We start from the raw sequence: 22,478 nt of genomic DNA, 5'->3' as shown, positions 1-22,478 counted from the left end.
AATGCATCACAGAGCTGGGAAAATGAGCTTTTTCTGAGCAGCATAGTCTTGGAATGATTTGTAGAAATAACCTGAATGTGTCTTTTTGTGTCATAAGTTGAAAATAATAAAAAGTGTGGTGACTGAGAAAAATAAAAAAATAACCAAAACTGAACTCGAATCAAATCATAGAAGCATCTCAAGAATGATCAGTGGCAAAATTATGTACCTGAGCTCAATTTTGAGTGTCATAGCAAACATTGTCAATGCTTATGTACATGTACTTTTGTTTTATTGTATTTATTTTATTAGAGACAGTATCCGGGAAAGTCACATTTTGATCATCTTCAAAACAAAGTAAATAAGCAAATATTTCTAACAACTTTCTTTCAAGTTGACATTATGGGGTATTGTTTGTAGAATTTTGAGGCAAATATTTTTTTCTTTTTAAATAAGGCTGTAACATAGCAACATGTGGAAAAAGTTGAGCTGTGAGTACGTTCAGGATGCACTGCACATCAGGCTGATAATTGCACTTTTTCTTGTATCAGTTGATAGCTTTGAAGATCCAGCATTGGCACATTTAGTTTGTTTATTTAAAATATCTGCCTAAAAGAGATAAATTCCCTTTTTAGGGCTGCATAAGCATCAGTCCACTGCACTGCGTGGTTGCTCTGAAGTTGGAGCTGGAGTGGAAGTGGAAAAATCCTTGCTAATCATGCTTCCTGTTTATAGATGCAATCTTGGGAACCTTTGCCCAGTCAAAAGAAAGAATAATCAGTTTTGATCTTCAAATGGCTATGGCAACTCTGCTAGATTTTCATCACTCTGCAATCCATGGACAGACAGTAAATGAGCTCATCATTTCATCATATATTTTGGAGGAAATAAAACTAAATCTATCCTACGCACCAGCCATGAAATGTCAGCTGCTCTGCATGTTCAGAAAAAGAGGAAAAGATATAAAAGGAACTTATCGATCGACCTCTACTGGTGTCATCTTCTCACTCGCAGTTTGTCCGTTAGAAGGAAATGATCAACAAACTGACTGAAGTATGCATGAACTCAACTCAAAATAAAACACGGCTTGAAACTACATCATGCATTTCAAAAGAGCTCACTGACATTTCACAAGATATGTCACATGAATATCTAATAGTTTTCCAATGAAGACTACAGACATCAAATCCCCCAACAACTGCCAACGCGGCCTGACAGAATCTAAACCGACTTGAGCCGAGTAAGCGGCGGCAGAAGCTTTGAGAGGCTCTTCGCGCTCCTGCCTCACAGCGAGGAGACGGCAGATTGATCCTGGTTTTGTGCCCGGGCGGTTATTCCTCCTGCATAGTGCATGAGTGGACTGTGAATGCCCCTCCTCAGCTGTAGGGGATTTGTTCTGCACTCCTGCCTCGTTCGCTCGCTCTCACTGCCCCTGGACGCGTGGAAAGAGCGGATGCAGTTTGAATCTAAAAAGCTAATGCATATATTTGAGAAGGAAGGAGGTGCCTGTCAAAGAAGTCACAGTCCACACTCGCTCCATCCAGGGCTATTTACGTGAAAGTGCGTATTCATCTCGACTTCTGCTGAAAGAACAAATCTCTCGACCAAACAGAACAGCTCATGTGTTATTTATCAGGATAATAAACGGCCTACGACGCATCATGAAAGTATTAGTGTCTGTGGAGAAGAAGGCGAGTTTAGGAGACTCCCCAGACCCAGCACACTCATGCATTCATCCTGGTCAATATTTATTTGGGCCCGACAGATCGGTTTGACAATAAGACGTTTTTGGAGTCTTGCGAGACATCGGTAAGCATTTCACAAATTCACGTCGATGTTTTAGATTATGATAAGGACCAGGTCCCATTCAGCCACACATTTCACTAACTCCACCAATATGAATATGTCATACCTCATTTTAGAGCCCAGAACTTCATCAATACAGTTGCAGTTTGACAATACACACAACTATTTTGATTGCCAGGCAAGAAGAGTGCATCAGCCCAAAGCAGCCAATGTGGACATAACATTATTATCAATGTTCCATATGGACCAGCCACACCTCCTTTGAAGCCCACAATCTCAGAATTGTGTTGCTGTTTTTACAATCCATACAATACTGTACAATTGTCAAACATGACATTAGCCTAGTTAGCATTTTTAGCCAAAGCTAATGAAGATAGTATGGGTCAAAGTTCAGGGGTCACAGTGCAATGCAGTAGACTCACACTCTGTATATCTGCCCTTTAACATCGGGCCCTAATATTACTACCTCATATTGAAGGATGATTTTATTTACACAGCATATACTGCGCTGTTGAATATAAAACACATAAAACAAACAGAACAGAATATCCAGATAAAATGGCAATAAAACAATCCGTAAAACAAAATAAAACAAAAGAATAAACGACACACATAATGTGGAATAAAATAATTGGAAACATTAAAAACAAGAGCACTGGCACTGTAGTCTTACAAAAGAACTTTAAAATAATTAAAAGGCATAACATAATTTAATTTAATTTAAAACGTATGTGTGTTTCGTTCCATAAACCTGGAGAAAAGTTCCTCAAAGTCTTTTTCCCTAGCTCCATATTGATTCGATCAGACTCTAAAATAAGAATGTCCAGCGATTTTAAAAGAAGAATAACTGATCTGATGTTATATGTTAAATATGATAAATAATCAGATACAATCCCAGTGAGAGCCTTAGAACTAAACAAAATGCAGTGCTGTTCTTTTCTCACATGATTGCCATTGTACTGAGAGTATCCTTCTCCTGATTCTGAACCATAGCCCCGCCCACTCTCTTCTGAGCCCTCAAAGGGAGAGACCAACGTATGTAGGATTATCAAAACGTGACAATGAAACAGTGGATGTGGAAAGTAAATGAACATGGATTTGGATCTGATCACTGCGTTTAATATTTTAATCGTTTGCCATATTGAATAGACTTTTTTGACACAAAGTTAAAAGTTACACTGTGTAACTCTGCTGGAGGGTCCGCTGTTATTGCTTTGCCAGGAAAGTCCCCCAGAAAGACATTAAACTAATGAAATAACCCAATAAGCTGCTGGGTCACTACTGGTACATTTATCACGTATTCTTTACACTCACTCCGACTGCAGAGCGTTCTGTGGCTCACACAGATGTGACTCGTGTCTGTGATTTGGATTAAACATCAGCAATGAACAGTGCGGTGGCCAAAAGGAGACGAAAGGCTCCAAACCTCGTCACTGTCACAGTGTTAACCGATTAACCATCACTAATTAACAAAGTGAAAACATTTTGCCTGGTAAACTGGTGCATTTCCTTTGCCTTGTTTTTATCTGTACTTTGTGTCACCCCGTGCCCTCAAACAACGCAGAAGTCCCAGTGACCCTGCAGTATTTATGGACTAATATTAATCATACTGTACGTGGAGAAAACAGACTGGATTTTCTCTGCTTTTTACCAAGTGAAGCGCTCCAACTAACGGTTAAAGAAAGAAAACATGCACACCCAGAAGACCGGTTTTTCCTCATCAGTGCTGGGCTGGGGAACATAAGTGTGTCATGTGCGTGTACGACACCACCAGTGCCGTGCTTTGACCCGCCAAACTCACATAGCGCTTTAAAGACGTTCCTTGGGCACAGTTTGGCTGGCCTAGCGTGAGCTATCGGGCATTAGGCCGGCTGACGCTTCCACAAGTCCTCCTCTAATGGCTGCAGGTTGCATTACACGCCGAGGGGCAGAGAGCCTGGCTTTTGTGGTGCTGAAACACACATGATAAATAGGATTGTGGACTTCTTCACCTCAGCAGCAGGGTTGCCAGATAATCCGGCTAATATGCTGCCCCTGCAGCAGACTCAAATCCCTCTCCTACAGAGGAAGCTCTAAACCCGCACCAATCTGGCACACTCAGCTCTTCTACTCCATTTAGCAACATTCTGACAGATTGTGACACTGGTATTTGGAGAGACAAGATATTCTGCAACATACCACAGTTTTAAAAAGGAACAAAAACATATCTTTTACAATAATAATTATTTCTTTTGACCTGAAGGCCAAACCTTCAGCGTTCATCCTGGAGCTTAAATGAGCTACTGTCGTGCCAACATCTTTATTAACCGTCTCAAGTGACAAGTGACTCAGCCATTTCAGAATACTTTGAAAAAAATGTGTTACAGTCACACCGAAGGATTTTAGTATTTATGCTCAAAATAGAATAAAATGAAACACAACTTCTTTCTAAAACTAAGTATAATTTAGTAAAAACATTATTTTGGACTGTTGACTTGCAATTTGGAAGAGGGAAAACTAAAAATGTTATAATAATTCAAAGTGTTAACACACAAAAAAATGCCATGCCATGTCAAGAACTCGGATATATCTAAATATTGATGATTAAAAAATGTGTTCACTTTTGTGAGTCATTTATTGTGGAATTATTTAAATTGGGTAGATTGTGAAAATATTGTTTAGGATAGAGATGATGATTTATATATGAATATTGCCATAGTGTAATAATAGTTATGCCAGGCTGAAGAGAACAAGCAGGACACGTCCCATGGACACGTCCCATGGACATTGTCCTGTACATGAGCTTTTCACACAAACAAACAAAGCTTGTTCTCATTTCCCATAACCCTTTTGGCGCTGACATCCTTATTGGTGCCTCTGAGGGCCCCCGCGGGCCCCTGCTGGTGTCGGGCCGTGTTGTAGTGCATTAGCAGTACAGGAGTGTGCTCCCCTCGGTCACAGAAGTGTGTCATACACACGCCTGAATACAAACGGCCCCTGCATGTGGGGCCAATGCTAGGCAACACTTCAGACAGCGCTTGTGATTGGAGCTGAGATTACATTTTTTGTTGATAAGATTTCGCTTTTGTTTGATAGAAGTAGAATATCTATTGACCCTTTATTTGGCCATTGCCATGTTGTGACTGCATTTTGAGCTGAAATACTAGGTTTGTCACTAACATTATTTTAGTAGTCAGTAATCATCTTTTTCAATAAGTCGATGCTTATTTCTACAGTGCATTGAGATTTACAAATAGTGTATTATTGATATTGATTTGAATATTCTAAACTATATGATGATGATCAAAATACGACATATTGACAAGTGACGATTAGTCAATAAATTGTTGCAGCCCTAAAAACAATTAAAAATAGAAAAATAAAAAAATAGTATTGTTGGCTTTGCTTTTTGTGGATCATTGTCATAAAAATATTTCTGAAGAACATCAAGAACATTAAAATATTGCCCTCGTTCCCGTTAACAGGAGCCTTTTACAGGTGCAGGGCCAGGGTGCTGAGGCTGGACTTGGCGGCTGGAGTGGGAGGTGCCAGTCCATATATGGTGATAGTGTTTGAACCAATGGCTGATAACTGTGGCATTCAACAGCACCTCCTGTGGGAGATGTTTGTCATGGCCTCGTATACAGGCAAAGAGAGCGGTCCAACGCGGCCCAACGCGGCCCAACGCGGCCCAACGCGGCCCAACAAAGGACATTATTCCTTGTATGATTCGTTTAATGGATTTTCTATTCAAAAACAAAAAAAGGTAACATTTCTGTTTTTTGTTCTGATTCACAAGACGAATTACAATAAAACGGGGTGATGTAATACATTTCAGGAGGGAACATGACATAAAGCAGTCGGTGTAATCCCTCATTCATCCAGGAGCGTCCCATCGTAGAAAAGGATTCACTGTTTTTTGAAAAACAAGATGTTTCGACTCTCATCCAAGGCATTCTCATTCTCATTCCTAGTCCCAGGACTTGAATACTTCCTACACTGAGAAAGCCCTGCCCACCGGGCGGAGCCTCCAGATGACAGCTTGTCCTGTTTATCTATTTGTTTACACTGTTTTAAGTTTCCTTTCCTTGAGAACTAGAGCACTAGAGCACTAGAGGCTAATGGATATCGACAGTGAATGAGTGACTGTGGAGGAGCAGCAGGTGCTTGTGAGTGATAGAAAGATATCCAAGTCTCATTGCGCAATATTATCATATTTATGTCACAATGCAATATTTGAATATTTTGGGCCGCCCCAAAATATTGCAATATTTGGACACCCCTCCACAGGGAGCTGGTCAGCTGCAAGAGCTCCTTCATCAACTACTACGCTGCTCCACTGAGAGACACGAGTCATTCCTGCGGTCGCCATCCAATTGCGACACTCTAGGCTACCAAATCTGTTTTGTAAAGTGTGTGCAATATTTAGTTCACAAATAAAAGTTTTGGGTTTTGATCCTCATCTACTGCAGGTGACACCACGTAAAACCAGAGTAAACTTAGCACAGCTAACTTGTGTGGACATTTACATCTAACAGCCCCTCTCCGAGCACGCACTAATGCCGATGCTACGCCATTTCTGGAGACAAACAGTGTCTGTGGGAAGTTATAAAAGAATATATAGAAGAATAATCCTTTCTTTTGAGACTTGTTAGTAAAACCCACAGCGCAGCAGCAAACGTCATAGCGACTTCTGTCCTGAAAATGGCAGTAACGATTGTGGCACGTCACTTCAGGCCCATGAATAGTTCTCGACCCATCTGAAAATATGACATCACCAAAGTCTAGAAGGCCATGAACGCAAACCATTTGAAATCCTGGAAATTTGTCTCCTTATTATGAGACTATTTATATCATGCTTGTTAGTGCTACATGTCCGTGCTTCAGTGTTCTACTTTACAACCAGTCTGCCAGTGCAAAACTGCCACACTCCGAGAGCACTTGACCACGATAATTACTCTTCCAAGAAAACTCGAGCTTCCTGCGTTTGGGCACAAAGGTTTATTATTGTGCAGCTGGAGGGCCTATCATAAGACAATACAGGGACGACAGGGACGACAGCGGCGATTAGATGGTGTCAAGCTCTGGAACAAAAGAGGATGATAGAAGAGCAAGAGAGAGCGAGAGATGGAGGGAGGAAGAGTGGAACAACAAAGGCAGTCAGCGCAGAGCAGTGGAGCAGTTTAGAACAGAGAGCAGGGTTTAGCAGCACCAGAGCAGAGGCACATCCAGGTTTAATTAGTTTGCAGAAAGAGAGAGAAAGCAAAAAGGAGTAAAAGGAGGGAGAGAGAGAGCGAGAGAGAGGAGAGTAGATCAATTAACGCGGCCCAGTCCCCTGATACAAACACTGGAGCAGCCGCTCAAGCAGCAGGTCGATTAGAGTTATTAGGTCACAATAATGATGTATTTTTAGCGCAGAATCTTGATTACAGTGAAGATTACAGCAAGCATTATGGGATATGTTAGTTAGCAGGGCTGTTTCCAGGGTTATAGGGGCTTGGTTTAAATTATTTGGGGGGAATGAAAGGGAAGAAGGGGGGGGGGGGGGGTAGCACGCTAACAGCACACGTTCTGCTTTGTGGAGAATAAAGCACGAGTATATACTGTAATTAGATGCAGACAGCGCACAGCGGTCTCATTTTGCTGCTTTTACAATGCGTCTGTATCTGATTTGACTTTATTTCATACAAATTGGGTACAGCACCATTAACCTTGTGAAATATAAAAACATAATTTTTTCCTCATGTGTGCGCAGCCGGTGTTCAGCAAAGAGCTTCAATAATCCAGTCAGCTTAATCCTTTTATGTGACATGACATGTTCAGTGTAGCTTTCAGGACAAGAGTGGCATGTTAAACGAACCTCAGCATACTCATGACACTCATGACTCAGTGTTGTAAAATCAATTCCCAGACTCCTCACTTTCACTTCACATGAATTCTGTCTTGTCCAATGAAGCGTAAAGGCAGAAAATCGATTTTAAAAAGGCAAGTACAAGTCTAGATTTGTGTCCATTACCAGCAGAATTACGTAGTGTTTCTGATTTGCTTATTGCCTCAAGTCAAATAACCATTTGGATTTGCCTGTGGTTCCTCTTGATGCAGTCAGCAGAGTAGAACGTACCTTCTTGAAGAGCAGCGAGTCCTCCATGTGCTCGGCGTACACTGAGGTCAGCCTGTACTGGTTGGCCGTGGTGATGTCGATCTGGTAGCCGGTCAGCACGTAGCACACGGTCCGGAACTCCTGGATCTTCTTCTGGAACACCTCCTTCAGACGCTGGTTCTTCAGCTCGGAGCTCTCCATCTGTTTACGCAGCTCTGAAAAACACATCGTAAATGGTTAGATAGAACTTTGCCCCCAGAGACAAGACAGGACCACCTTACCCGAGGCCGGTAAAGACTTTTGTGTGTGGGTTGTAGCCAAACTGCATTCTATTCCCTTATTTTTAAGGAAAGGGATGTAGAAACGGCAAATATCACATTTAAAAGCCTTAATTCACATAAATGTTTCCCCTTTTAAAGTGACCGTTTGACCACATACCTGCACAGGAGATGAAAAAGGCCTAAATAACCAGACCCCAAATCCTTCAGAGCAGCAGTGCTAAACAAACATTGTTGCATTGCAAGACTAGCCAAAAACAACAAATATTGGCCAACTAATAACCAACTATGATACACACACTATAAGAGTACCTCAGGGATAGTTTGTTTGTCCAGTGTTGTGGCCAGGTGTTGCAGGACGTCAGCAGTCTTTTCACCTTCAGTGAAGAAGTCATATCTATTGTATTAAGTGTAAATAACCTGCTAATGTTTGGACGTAGAAACGTATAAAGCTAATTAAAAAACAGAAAGTACACTCTCTTTAAAGTCAAACCAAACTGACTGCACTGTGCACTAAACTCACATGTTTTGTTACGTGCTTTACTTAAGTAAATTTAGAAAATATGCACATTGTGAAAGGGAGGAAATGCAGTAACTAGTTTAAGGTATTTCTGGCGAGTTATTAACTGTCTGACCATATGTAATGGGGCAGTCAGAAAAACACAGCAAATTACTTTTAGTTCCATATTAGTCGATACAATACTCTCTTTCTCCTTCAAGTCCCAATTGATTCAGTATTGTGTTATTTAGACTGGTAAATTGATTAAAACAACTTCATAGAAACAGGTCCATTGACTCGTCATAGGAGTTTCACCCAAAAAAGCAGTGTATTGTCATTTACATGTTTTTCATAGCAAGATGCATAAAGCAGTGGGCAAAAACAGACATTTCCTGGCCTCAAGCCCCAAATGATGGACAATAAAGGAATATTGAAGTAAACTAATGATGAGAGAAGAACATACACCAGGATTTCTTCCACTTAAATACATTTGATCCACTTGACACACTCCGACCTTTAGATCCATCGCACACTGATGTTACGGATTGAAACGTTTTTATTGGGCAAGCCAAAACATCCTCTTAAATCCAGAGAGCTTAAAACAGGATTTCTGCAGGGGTGTGTCCTGTCCTCCATCCTTTTTTCCAACCACACCAGTAAGATCTGCTGCAGCTGGACAGGAATGACCCTGTTTAAGTACTGTACGCTGATGACATGTACCAGTACCAGTTGATTTGACATCTTTGAGACTTTATACAATTGTTTGACCAACCAGGAATATTGAAATATGCAATAATCATCATAGTGTAGTTGTATTTTTATATCATGCAGCATACGTAGCCTCATCATTTTTTTTTACAGTACTGTCCATCCCCAATTACCGGTCTAGGATAAGTCTTAGGTAAAAAAAACATATTGTCCAAAATTTGAAAGAATTTTGGATGATAAAAAAAACTGTACCCATGTTTTTTTAAATAAATGCACCGGCGGCGTAACATTCCTCGTCCATGTCTCCTGTCAACTGTCTGTGTCACACGCTCCTGCAGCTCTGTCTTTCAGCAGCACAGGCCCAGCTGCTTGGTTCCCTCCCGTCCCACCTCCATCACAGGGCTCTAACTTCCCCCGCAGTCACACAGCTCCACACAGCTCCGTATCTACTGCTCGCTCCGACTCCCATGACAGCTTAATATCAGATATACTTCCCCATAGGCACCGCGCTGCCCCCACAGGTCAACCAAACACTGAATACTGAATCTATAAAGACTACTGTGGAGTGCACTGCTAGGGAATCTGCTCAAATGTTTCTATAACCAGTGTAAAATACAAACAAATGGTGCAAAAAAATAAGATAAATAATCTGTATACAAAATATAAGTCATCCTTGAAAATTAGGTCTTGATCTCAATGGGATCATACCTGGTTAAATAAAGGTTCATAAATAAGCCAATAAAGTCTATACAAATGGGCCTGGGCCTTTACATGTATTCTTATCTGAATAGGGCATAATAAGCATCATATGTAATAAGTACTTGTATTGGAAATTATTTTAAGGCATAAAAATACATTATGGAAAGTATATCAAAGCTAGTATAAAAAACACTCAACGCTTGAATTGTTTTTGGACTTTTTGATATGTTTATTCATTTGTATAGCTAGTGTATAATACCTTTGTACCGGATTATCACTGGGACACTGATAAACATATTTCTAATGTACAAATAGCTACTACATTTTGTTTCTGAAAAAGAAGTTTAGAACTTGCTTGTGAAATAAAATGTAAGGAATTGAACTCAAAACCACCCTCAAGCTGCGTTCAGACCGCGGCGTCCAACTCGGATGTCCGGCACAAATCTGTACATTTGAAAACGGCCGTTCTAAAAGCGTATCCAAAAAATAAACTCACCAGCAGCATCCAGCGCACATGCTCAGCGGAGTGGTGTTTCCAGGTGTGGCTGTTCTCTTGGTGTGATGGCAGAACAGGTCGAGAGAGTGGCTTTGGTGTATTTGCTTTTCAAAGGTCTTCATTTGCTCCAAGAGCTGCCTCTGGATGATTTATATCACTGTGGGATTTGTTTTGGTCCTTCTTTTGGGTAGTGAAATGTGTAGGTACGTCACCGGAGTGTAAGCTCTGATAGGTTGCTGCGCCAAGTCGACCGCTAAAAAGTTCAGCTTTGTCCAACAGTTCGATGGCAAAATGTTCGCGCCGCAAAAATGCTCAAAACGTGCCGCAAAAATGCTGGACGTGCACCATTGAACTGGACCATTGACGCCGCAGTTTGAACGCCCCTTTAGACTCCAGGGGGTTCACTCATTCTAACTCCTGTAGATAAATATGTTTTTGCTGATTCAATTTGACTATAATTAAATGTGTTTGTAAAAAAAATATCACAACAAAAAAATTGCAATAGATATTTCAGAAAAAACTTCCGGATATTAATTCGGATGGAATCTCAAGCTCAAGCTCATTGGCACAGCTCTAGACTTAATGAAGCAGTAATGACCATCTCCACTTGAGTCCTTTACGTTGGGTAAAAGCCTGTAAAACCCTCAAATATGTCTAATACCTTCCTTGCTCCGACTATAGTCCCACTCTTCTCCGTACTCCAATTAAAGTTAATCCTGTGTCTGTGCGCGGCGCTGTGAGAGGCTTGCTGATAAAACGTGTGCGTCAGTCAGAGCGAGGCTGAGGCGAGCTCTTCCCTGTCACTCATTTCCCAGTCTCTGCCAAAACTGTCAAAAAAAAATCACACTGCACTCACACGGCGATTCTCCTGTGGGTAAAGGGACTGCCAGGACATTTCATATACAAGCAGTGAACACGCAACAAGAAATGTGGCATTAAACGTAGTGTGTAGTAGTGTGGGATTCTAACTTTTCGGCTGGTTTTGTTTTGCTTTGCCTGGAAAGTTCAACAGCATCTCATGTTCTAGAGGGACCAGGGTCTGGTGGTGTCACCTGCTTATTTCTCTGGCGATATGGCCTGGGTTAATGCCACACCATGGGACATCCTGGCAACACAAATCCATGAGACACGGCAGAACCTCCACCACAGAGGTTATATAGTGCATCATACTAAGCACTTTTGCCCAATAAGTGCTTACACCCTACTTTCCAAAAAGAGGGCGTGAAGTGGTCCCACTGTCATCCCAAATGGCCAAAGTGTCACGCTGTTCTTTACAAAATAAGAATTCCTCTACAAAGAGTGACTTAAACTGTATATGACAGATTAGACACCATTTATCAGTACATTATTAAAGAATTATAACTCAGACTCAAGTGTGTAGTGATCATTCTGTTATTGACTTAGGGCCAACTTAAGGTGTATTCTGCCTAATATTACAAGCAAAATATGTTCTCTTATTTACTTCTGGTTAAGTCCTAGTTTAATTCTGTGATACAGTCCTGGTTTAATTCAGAGATATAGTCCTAGTTTAATTCTGTGATACAGTCCTAGTTTAATTCTGGGATATGGTCCTGGTTCAGAACTGGTTTGGCAGTTTTGCAGAGCAATGTTGGTAAAGCCTTTTGTATTTTTTCCCCACAAAAGTCCAATATAGCAGCTGTTGTTTTATTCTCATTACTGAAAAAGATATCTTGTGTCCAAAGTCCTGGCGCGTCGTGCACTTGTGACCCAGAGGCCACGGCCCCCGGAAAAATCTGTCCCTGAGCAATACTATCAACAAGCCCCAACGCTCATCTAATTTACACAACAACTTATGACTTAAGCCCTTTACACAGCTGACCCCTGACCCCAAAATAGCCCCTTCTGACTTAAATGTGACTTCATCAGACTCTTGAATACTGACGCGAGGGAGAGGACATGCTTTATGTCATTATGTAGAAATGCACATGCAGCTGTTATTTGTACAGCATTAGCCATAGTTTGCAGACTTGTCTTTTAGCAGCTGTTTTCTCTCATTTTGCATGTCTTTATTTTGTCATAGATTATATTTTTAACTATTATTTGAACTATTATTATTATTGTTTCATGTCGCTCCTTACACCAAAGTTCCTCGTTTTGTGAATTTTAATCACAGACAATGGAAAAAATTGAAGTATCCTGTGTTTCCTTATTATTGATAGCATTTCAATATTAACAACTTATTGTGGTTTATTTGTATTAATATGTTTTGATGTGTGTGTTTTGGTGCTCAGCTGAATGATCTTTGGTGCGACGCTGACACTGGGTTAAAGTTAGACATTTGGAAGTTTGGTTTGCTTCAAGTTTATAGCTTGAAATACAGTTTAAAATTACACAGCAAAATCACCTTCCATACAGTCTGAAATAATCTGTAAAACCATTAATAATTACACTAAAGACTCGAAAAAGCACATCCGAGATCATGAACTGTGTCGACACAAGCTAAAAGTACTTGAAATTGTACATTTGTAAAAACTAGCACATTATTATCTTTGACTGAATTTGAAATGGTTATAGTGTATTTGACAAAGCTTATGTTTTGCCCAGTAGATGGTAAGGTACTTGTATTGTGTACTTTATTACATTATTATTAGGAGCTTAATCTAGTGCAAATCATCTTTTATAAGTTTAATTCATTTGTACATTTGTAAATTAAACTGTGCTATTGGGGTTCATGGGGTATTGGAAGTTTCCTCCTCTTCCTGTGGCTGGTGGTGCCATCCAGGAACGTGGGCTCCAGATCTGAACTCTTGTCTGAGGAGATGAAAGAGAAGACTTTTTTTTTTTTAGCAAAGTCATAAGGATGATCATTTTCCCCTTGTTTAAAGGACAAATATACCTGGAGTTGTATTTAGCATTCAGGTTACCGTATTTTCCGCACTATAAGTTGCATCTTTTTCATAGTTTTGGCCAGGGTGCGACTTATACTTATATTTATACTTATATACTTATACTCCAGAACGACTTCTATGTGATATTATTTGTTATTTTCACACTTGTAACCGCATTTCATACTCCAGTGCAACTTATGTGTTTTTTTCTTCTCTATTATGCATTTTTTGGCTGGTGCGACTTATACTTTGGTGCGACTTATAGACCGGAAAATACGGTAGTTTGATAAAATCCTCTCCCTCTGAGCATAAAACACTATATTCTGAACTTCTCTCATCTGTGATGTCATAAGTCGGGCTCCGTAATCTATGGTGTCGTTTTTTAAATCAATCAAGTTAATTATTCTAAGAGATGTTAAGGACAATAACAGTACAAATTATTTCCTGGCACAACTCTTGCCCGATGCCCTGCCAAATTTAAACATCCTGTATTCAACATTACTCTCCCTCTGCTGGTGTCTTTTATGGTTCTTGGGGCTGAATTCGCCACAATGACCACACCTCCTTTTCTACTGGCTGCACAAATGGCTACAATACGGCTGTTGAGTACTGCAATATCGATATTATTGTAATGTGTGTTGCAACCCCATTGTGGGACAAATAAAATGTCCCCATGTGTGGACATTAAAGGCCATCTTATCCAAAGTTGATCTTATCTTAATGTGTATTGTTTGCATTAGTCAAACTGTCAAAATAAAATTGAACAGAGTAAATCTAAAGGTTTTACATGTTTTAATTACCACATAGCTGATTAGCGTCCGTCGCCCCTTTAAACGCTAAATATTTAAATTGATCTAAAGAAACACGGCAAACTTCAAAATTCAGCGATATCGATACTTGTGCAGCCCGAGTGGAAAAGCCAGAGTAACGTGGCTTCAGTGAGTGGAACATTCCTTACCCAGGACCTCCTTAGAGGGCGGCAGGCTCAGACTCAGCCCCAGCACACTGCCCTCATCTGGGGCCCCGCTCTCCTGCATCGAGCGCAGCAGCTCGCGCAGACGGGTCACTTCCTCTCGCAGAGAATCCACTTCCTGCTGCCGCTCTTGCTTGGCAACGGCCGTGGGGTTCATCTTGAAGTGCAGAAGTTTGGTTTTGGCTTGATCGAAATCTCCCTGAGACACAGAAAACGGGGAGATCACGCGGCTGATTCACACGACACACACGCACCAAGGCAGAAGAGTGAAGAACATGTGGAGAACTTTCAAATGTGTGGCCAAGCTGCAGCGCACGCCCTATGCGGACCGGGTTAGTTTTACCTCCAGTCCTCAGCAAAATTGTAATAATTACGAACATGTCCATAAAAAGGTCTGAAAACATTTCTCTGAATTTAACTCAGAGGTCCTAAATCTAGTCCTGTGTGACGCTCATGTCTGTGATTTGAGCTGTCTTTAGTCTGTGAATTTAATAAAGGTTGATTCAAAATGCCTCTATGAAATCATTACCGACCATTTTGCAATTCAATTAGAGTGTACGAGGGCCGAGCAGCTGAAGGTCTTTTGATTTTGGTTTTAAGTTTAAATGAATGGATTCAAAAGTATACAACGCTAAAACAGAAAATGGAAGAAAGGCTAACGACATGAATTTGTTAAAGGCTTCTTGTCATATTTCAGTGTGTTTAGAAGTCCGCATTTACGGAATAAAGTACAAAAAAATACAAAAATTACTGACATTACTTATCCCGCCCGAAAGCACACATAAAAACCTCAAGTCACGTTGTGTGGAAATTTAAATTTTACATACAATTTCTAAATATCTCTACGCTCCATTTCAAGTACAGATTTTAACTAGATTAATAATAAAAATTCACCACGGAACATTCAAGAAAATCAATTAGTAACTCTTTCTGCATTTGTACTTGTCTGCGTGATTATCTTGATGGTATCAATCTTTATTTAATGTTTGTGTTATTGTGTTATACTCAAGCACTACATGTCCAAGACAATTAATTAAACAATTAGGTTTAAACAAATTACACTTAAACTTAATTGATTTAGAGCTCTATCTAAAGGCAGCATAGTGAATTACAAAGCTAGCTTGCCCCGACATGCTAATGTAAGCGCGCAGTTTAATGAAGGTGATTGAGACACAAATGCTTGAGTATGATGATGATTTATGGAGTTAAAAACAGCAGCAGGAGCTTTACCTTTGACATCACAAATCGGGAAAATTTGGAATCAAGTGTTTTTTGAGGCTCTTAAACAGGATTCTCCAAACTAGAATGAATGAGGCTAAATGCAAGAAATGTTCAAAAAAGTCAATTTAGCAATTTAGTGTCCTTTAATGTGAATTCAACCAAACATGGAGAGAAAACTTTCATCAACTCTCAAACAAAGTTTCCCTTCATTATTCATTGAACGACCATCACTCAGCAACATTCAGTTGTAAAAACCATTCAAGCATAAAGCAGACATATGGTGAGGAAAATATCCAAACTCACCCAGTGGAACCGTCCAAAGACAGTTCCAGTTCTTTTCCCACCATGCAACTGTTCATCAAAGGACTGATGGTTCCAAGAGGAAATGTTGTGCGCATTAGGAGCAGTGCCAGGATTTGGGATATGATGCGGCTGCACGGTGCCAAACGCATTTGTGTAAACAGATTAAACGGGCTTTAATGGGATCTGATCAATAGAGAAGACTGTCCAAGTTTACCGTGAATGTTTTCAATGTTGTAACAAACGACGGCCTCATTTATCAAGCGCTTGATCACGCCCAAAAACATAACGGCACAAAAACCTGACGCGGTTGACATTTGTGTCTCTCACAGGCGCTAAAAAGGACATGGCACAGTTTGGTTTCTATGAGCGAATGAGTATTTTTAACATTTTTAAGCAACATTTGAGGAAGAAATGTAAATGAGACGGTTTAGTGGGCGCTGACCGTTTGATCACAGCTTAGAACGTTGCACACCTTTTCATAAGATAAGATAAGATAATCCTTTTGCACAGGATAACTGCTATAATTAGTGCCCCAATTTACCAACAAGTTTTATTCACATTTTATCCACAGTCTATTTCACACACACATTTTTTTTTTTTTTTAAAGAAAATGTTCTGTGTTAGCCCTGCGACAAGTTGGCCACTGTCCAGGGTGTACCCCGCCTAAGGCCCGAAGTCACTGGGCTAGGCTCCAGTCGCCCGCGACCCCGAAAGGGAACAAGCGGTAGAAAATGGATGGATGGATGGATGGATGTTCTGCGATATTGTTAACGTTGATTAAAAATGTAATTCAGCAATTCATCAACATATGAATACATAACATAACATACAGACCTTGAGGCACGCGCATAGTAGAAATATTACACACACTTTCACAGAGTAAATCAGGTGCAACAAGCTAACAAACGGCACACGCTTGTACTCTTGTTTGTACTCGCAGTTTAGTGGCTGGGTTGATAAATGAGGCCTTACATGTTCTTACGATTACGGGCAGGGAGTGGACCAATTTATCACGTACTTTAAAAAGAAAAAGAAAAGCATTACAAAACATGAACGCGACTGGAACTAAACGCTAAAAATAGACGGCGAAATGAATGACTATAACGATGTTTGCAAGTTAGAAAGAACAAAGTCATCCACAAACCACTGCCTTCTGCAACTGTATGAATAATACTCAATGAGGTGAATAACACAAAATGAGGTCATGCGCAGAATTAATATTTCACTTTGTTCAGAATTATGCCCTTTTATTGTAAACCAGGAGCAGGGATGAGAAACAACGGTGCGCTCGGATCCCATTCCTCCCGGGCGAAGGGTAAGTGTTTGTGGACATGCATATATACATGATTTTACACAAGGTACGAGTCGGATCGCCTCGGGCCGCACATGTCTTATTCAGAGGACACAATAACAAGAGAAGTGTGTGAGGACGTTTCAGAGGCAAAAGTCGAGCTATTTCAAGCAACATTTAAATATTGCATAAGTAGAGGGCTGTTTAGCATTGGTTTGTTTTTTTTATTTAAAGTGAGAAACGTATTCAAGCATATTCACCACTGACCTATTGGACAGAGTGCACCAAAAACAACCAAAACTCAATTCTTCTCTTGTCCCGGTCTACGATAGGTCAACGAACTGATGAGGTACGAGCGGCAACTGAGGGACGTTCAAGGGCCTCGTGAAGTTTAGCATTAGCGCTAAGACTTTGTTAATAAAAGGGCGATCATACACATAATCACAGTTTTGTCCTGCGTCACACGTTACGTTTCTCTCCGCAGCACAAACAAACACACTTTTTACGTTCACTTACGCAGCGGCCCAAAACGAACAGGTGTAATATTGCCCTGTCAGTTTCTCGCCTGATGCTGTTTAACTGTTAAACGTAACGTGCAGCAGGAATATCACAACACCCTCCCTCCCCCGCATGTGGGATCTTTGACGTTTGAATCAAGACCGCTCAATCGTACTGCCTGGGTTGACATGCGTTTCAAAACATTGGCCTGCACCTGAATAAATCTGCCTCCGTCTTTAATCCAGGCAGTGCAGCGTGGTCCAGGCTTTTGAAACAAGTCTATTTTAGTCTCAAGTAGGGATGCAGACCTAAACCCACGTTCAGGTTCAAGTCCGGATTCGAATCCAGAGGTTTAGGTTCAGGTCCGGACCTGAACTCATGCCATTTTTGCATAATGTTATAACAGCATAACACAAGCTACTTGGCTCAATTAAGTTGAAGACACTTGAACAAGGACGACTATCAAACACAAGGCTTAACTGCAGATTGAAATAAACTCAACTTGTCTGCTTTATTCACTGTTTTTAACAGAAGTTACAACTTACAAATCACAAGCTACCATCACACATTCATGTGTTTTACTAGAGGAACAAGTCCCGAACAAGAGCATGTTGAGTATTAGTATTAGGGCAGCTGTTTCTGCTGATACTATGTTTGTAAGTGTGTTACTGGTTTGACTGGGCTGTTCCCCACACTTGAAGTTTAATGCTTTAGATACATTTCCACTCTTTAATTTTGCAGATCAATTGGCATCAAAGTCAGGTAAAAACCTTCAAAAACTAGCATAACAGTCAACTAGAACCACTATAAATCAATCAACTTAGCAGGATCAAAAATAGAATATGAAAATATTTTACACTACACACAATACATCATATTAACAGCATTAAACACAAGACCATATTTAACAACTGTAGAATACAAATACTATTACAAAATATAAGCTCCAATTAATGAATCCAGCAATTAAATAATATTACTTTGACTTAGTATTTACTTAGATGTATAAATATGTATATTGCACATTAACCCACCTAAATAAATGCTACACCACAACATAATACAGTTATTTTATTCATATTGTAGCGACCCTAGTCTCTAGTGCGCGTGCGTGTGGTCTCTGGGGCAGAGCTAAGAACGAGCTCTGGAGACGAGGTGATTTTTGATGTTCCTGTTCCATCACCATGGTTACGGCCAACAGTAACCAACTCTGTTCAAGAAAAATAAAGTGACAACTTGTGAGCACTAAACCAGCATTACTGACCTGAGCGAGAAGTTACAATATTTACACCCAAACCAAAGCACAACCTGCTCCTTTAACAAGCGTCTTAAACTAACTCACGGAGCGGCACAAGCGGCGGCTTAAAACGATTCAATTAAGCCAGCGATCTTCCCGAAGGTTCGGTCTCTCGCGTCTTTAAACTCATTGCGCCGGCTTCAACTTCTGCCGCGGGCCTTCTGGCTCCGGGTCATTGACAGCGATGTCAGTGTTTACGTCTTTTCTAGCGCGAATTTCGCGATCTATGGAAGGTTTAAGATGGTTTATATTCTAGAACGTAAAGGATATAGAATGGGAGTGGTAGATTTTTAATGAGTCCAGAACCGAATCACCGGGGTTTCGGTTTTTTTGGACCTGAACCAAAACGTTTTTACAAGTCCAGATCCGGTCCTGCGGAGCGGTACACATCCCTAGTCTCAAGCCTTCTTTGAATACAACTGAATATTGTGTGGACTTTCGGCAATAAAAAGGTTCCGCACAGAGGACTAAAGCGTGTGAGCGGGAAGGAGGTTTGATTCTTGATACCAATTTTATTACCGCAATGATTATTGAGTGTCTGCGTCATAAAACAGACCCCTTTATTTTTCCATATCAGGATATTTGACGCGTTTCAACTCCTTAACACTTCAACAAGTTATACCTCTTCACGATCGCTTTCACCGTCTTAGGGGGGCTATTGCTTTTGACATTTGTACATCTTGTAGGTACAGGGAGGAGGGGGTGCAGCCGGGTCACCGAGGCTCTCTCTCCCTTTCTCCCTGCTCAGGTCTGCGTTCAGCATGATCTTGCAATTTGTCAGGACAAACAACTATTTGAGTCGCAAACTACGCACTCATCAACGGTGAATTACTGAGCGTCGCAGCAGAAAACATGGTCGGGCGGGAAGGGGGTCGGGCGGGGAAGGGGGTCGGGCGGGAAGGGGAGAGCCATCATTGCTGCTAGCGCGGCTTTAATGTAATTTGTTGTCAATTAAATCAAACTTTTTATCTTAAGTAGTACTACCAGTACTACTTACACACATGTAGTACTCACATGACTGAGGACTGAGAACACAATATAAAACTTTAACAAGTCTTTAACAAGCTCTGATAAAGCTCAAGATCATTAAAAAAAAATGTGTCTTGTTAATTATTTTTTTTGTATCAATATTTGTTCTTGTTCTTGTATCTGATGTTAGATACTTTTGACCATAGGGTATGAAGGATTTGCCAATTGTACTTCTCCCATCGATATTGCTTAAGGCATTTCATAGTTCTCTCATGGTCACTTTTACATACAAAATATATAAAGAACAATTCATCATAAATTAATGCATACATTCATTTATAATATTCATGCAGGATTTTTTTAACCTGTCTAACTTTAGAACATTTCAGATTTTGAGTTAAAGCGCGCACACGTGGCGGTCGAAACCCGTCGAACCCCTCGCTGTTCAGACACTGATTGGATTCTGTGTTAGTTTGAGTAAATCGATTCAAACTGTGACGGGGCGGGGTGCACTGAGCGGGTACGGGGCGGGGTGCACTGAGCGGGTACGGATAATCGCGCGCAGCCCTCATCGTGTGTCCCTTCTTTTGGTTTTGTTTCATTGTGAGCCGCATCTCGCTTTCAAGTCCTGTCTTCATTCACGAGTGTCAGTGTTGGTGTGTGTGTTGGAGCTTGTTGTGTGCGTGTGTTGGAGCTTGTTGTGTGTGTGTGTGTGTGTGCTTGTTGTGTGTGTGTGTGTGTGTGCTTGTTGTGTGTGTGTGTGTGCTTGTTGTGTGTGTGCTGGAGCTTGTTGTGTGTGTGTTGGAGCTTGTGTGTGTGTTGGAGCTTGTTGTGTGTGTGTTGGAGCTTGTTGTGTGTGTGTTGGAGCTTGTGTGTGTGTGTTGGAGCTTGTTGTGTGTGTGTTGGAGCTTGTTGTGTGTGTGTTGGAGCTTGTGTGTGTGTGTTGGAGCTTGTTGTGTGTGTGTTGGAGCTTGTGTGTGTGTGTGTGTGTGTGTGTGTGTTGGAGCTTGTGTGTGTGTGTGTGTGTGTGTTGGAGCTTGTGTGTGTGTTGGAGCTTGTGTGTGTGTGTGTGTGTGTGTGTTGGAGCTTGTGTGTGTGTTGGAGCTTGTGTGTGTGTGTGTGTTGGAGCTTGTGTGTGTGTGTGTGTGTGTTGGAGCTTGTGTGTGTGTGTGTGTTGGAGCTTGTGTGTGTGTGTGTGTGTGTGTTGGAGCTTGTGTGTGTGTGTTGGAGCTTGTGTGTGTGTGTGTGTGTGTGTTGGAGCTTGTGTGTGTGTGTGTGTGTGTTGGAGCTTGTGTGTGTGTGTTGGAGCTTGTTGTGTGTGTGTTGGAGCTTGTGTGTGTGTGTTGGAGCTTGTTGTGTGTGTGTTGGAGCTTGTGTGTGTGTTGGAGCTTGTGTGTGTGTGTGTGTGTGTTGGACCTTGTTGTGTGTGTGTTGGACCTTGTTGTGTGTGTGTTGGAGCTTGTTGTGTGTGTGTTGGAGCTTGTTGTGTGTGTGTTGGAGCGTGTGTGTGTGTGTTGGAGCTTGTGTGTGTGTGTGTGTGTGTGTGTGTTGGAGCTTGTGTGTGTGTGTGTGTGTTGGAGCTTGTGTGTGTGTGTGTGTGTGTGTGTGTGTGTTGGAGCTTGTGTGTGTGTGTGTGTGTTGGAGCTTGTGTGTGTGTGTGTGTGTGTGTGTGTTGGAGCTTGTGTGTGTGTGTGTGTGTGTGTTGGAGCTTGTGTGTGTGTGTGTGTGTTGGAGCTTGTGTGTGTGTGTGTGTGTGTGTGTGTGTTGGAGCTTGTGTGTGTGTGTGTGTGTGTGTGTTGGAGCTTGTGTGTGTGTGTGTGTTGGAGCTTGTGTGTGTGTGTGTGTGTGTGTGTGTTGGAGCTTGTGTGTGTGTGTGTGTGTGTGTGTTGGAGCTTGTGTGTGTGTGTGTGCGTGTGTGTGTTGGAGCTGCAGTGACATGTGTTCTGTTAGGATCACTGCCCTCTCCTTGTGTGGTTATAGCAGCCTCATGAGTTATTATGACAGGCGTCTGTGTAAATATTGCGTTTGGCTGTGCATTGTGGATTCTACAGTCCATAGATTCATTCATTCATCATACTTTAGCCAATAGTACCCAAAATGTCTGGCAATAATTATTGTAATGGAGCCTTTGGGCTGCAGCGCTGAAGGCTAGTGTTCTCCGAGACCATAAAAAGGTTTAATAAAAATAACACAATTGACGCATCCCCGTAAAATATATAAGCCGTGCAGCTTTAAGCTATGGTTTAATGCACAATTGTGAGTCCAAGCCAAGGTATAAAACAGAAGTTAAAGGCTCATTATTATTGGCATAAACAATAACTAACATGCAGCAAAACACTGGAACTTTTGCATTTTTCCCAAACATTTCCAAGGGGGGGGGGAACTCATTTAGGGACAATTTTATACCACAACTTCCCTCAAAAAGGGGCTTGCAGACTCGTGATGGGCCGCTGTATTGTAAATGTTTGGGGTAAGTTTCTGAGCCTTAATCTTCCCCTGGTTTATTCCACATCGTACCGTTCACTTGTCAGTC

At 41.2% G+C, this 22,478-nt stretch overlaps 1 protein-coding gene across 1 annotated transcript in view; it reads right to left on the bottom strand.

Annotated features, from left to right (window-relative positions):
* Positions 1 to 22,478, bottom strand: part of mad1l1 (mitotic arrest deficient 1 like 1) — a 100,794-nt gene that overhangs the window by 27,974 nt on the left and 50,342 nt on the right. The window contains exons 16-17 of the mRNA XM_072462614.1: positions 14,352 to 14,565; positions 7,886 to 8,079 (exon numbers count right to left, since the gene is read on the bottom strand). Coding sequence (XP_072318715.1) covers positions 7,886 to 8,079; positions 14,352 to 14,565 — 408 coding nt within the window. The remainder of the gene's footprint in view (positions 1 to 7,885; positions 8,080 to 14,351; positions 14,566 to 22,478) is intronic.

The sequence above is a fragment of the Eucyclogobius newberryi genome, unplaced genomic scaffold (genome assembly GCF_026437365.1).
Source record: "Eucyclogobius newberryi isolate DKJ021-1_F unplaced genomic scaffold, fEucNew1.0.hap1 SCAF_4, whole genome shotgun sequence".
NCBI classification, from domain to species: Eukaryota; Metazoa; Chordata; class Actinopteri; order Gobiiformes; family Gobiidae; genus Eucyclogobius; species Eucyclogobius newberryi.
Note: the sequence above shows the minus strand (reverse complement) of the source record. Positions and strands in the feature narration are given on the sequence as shown.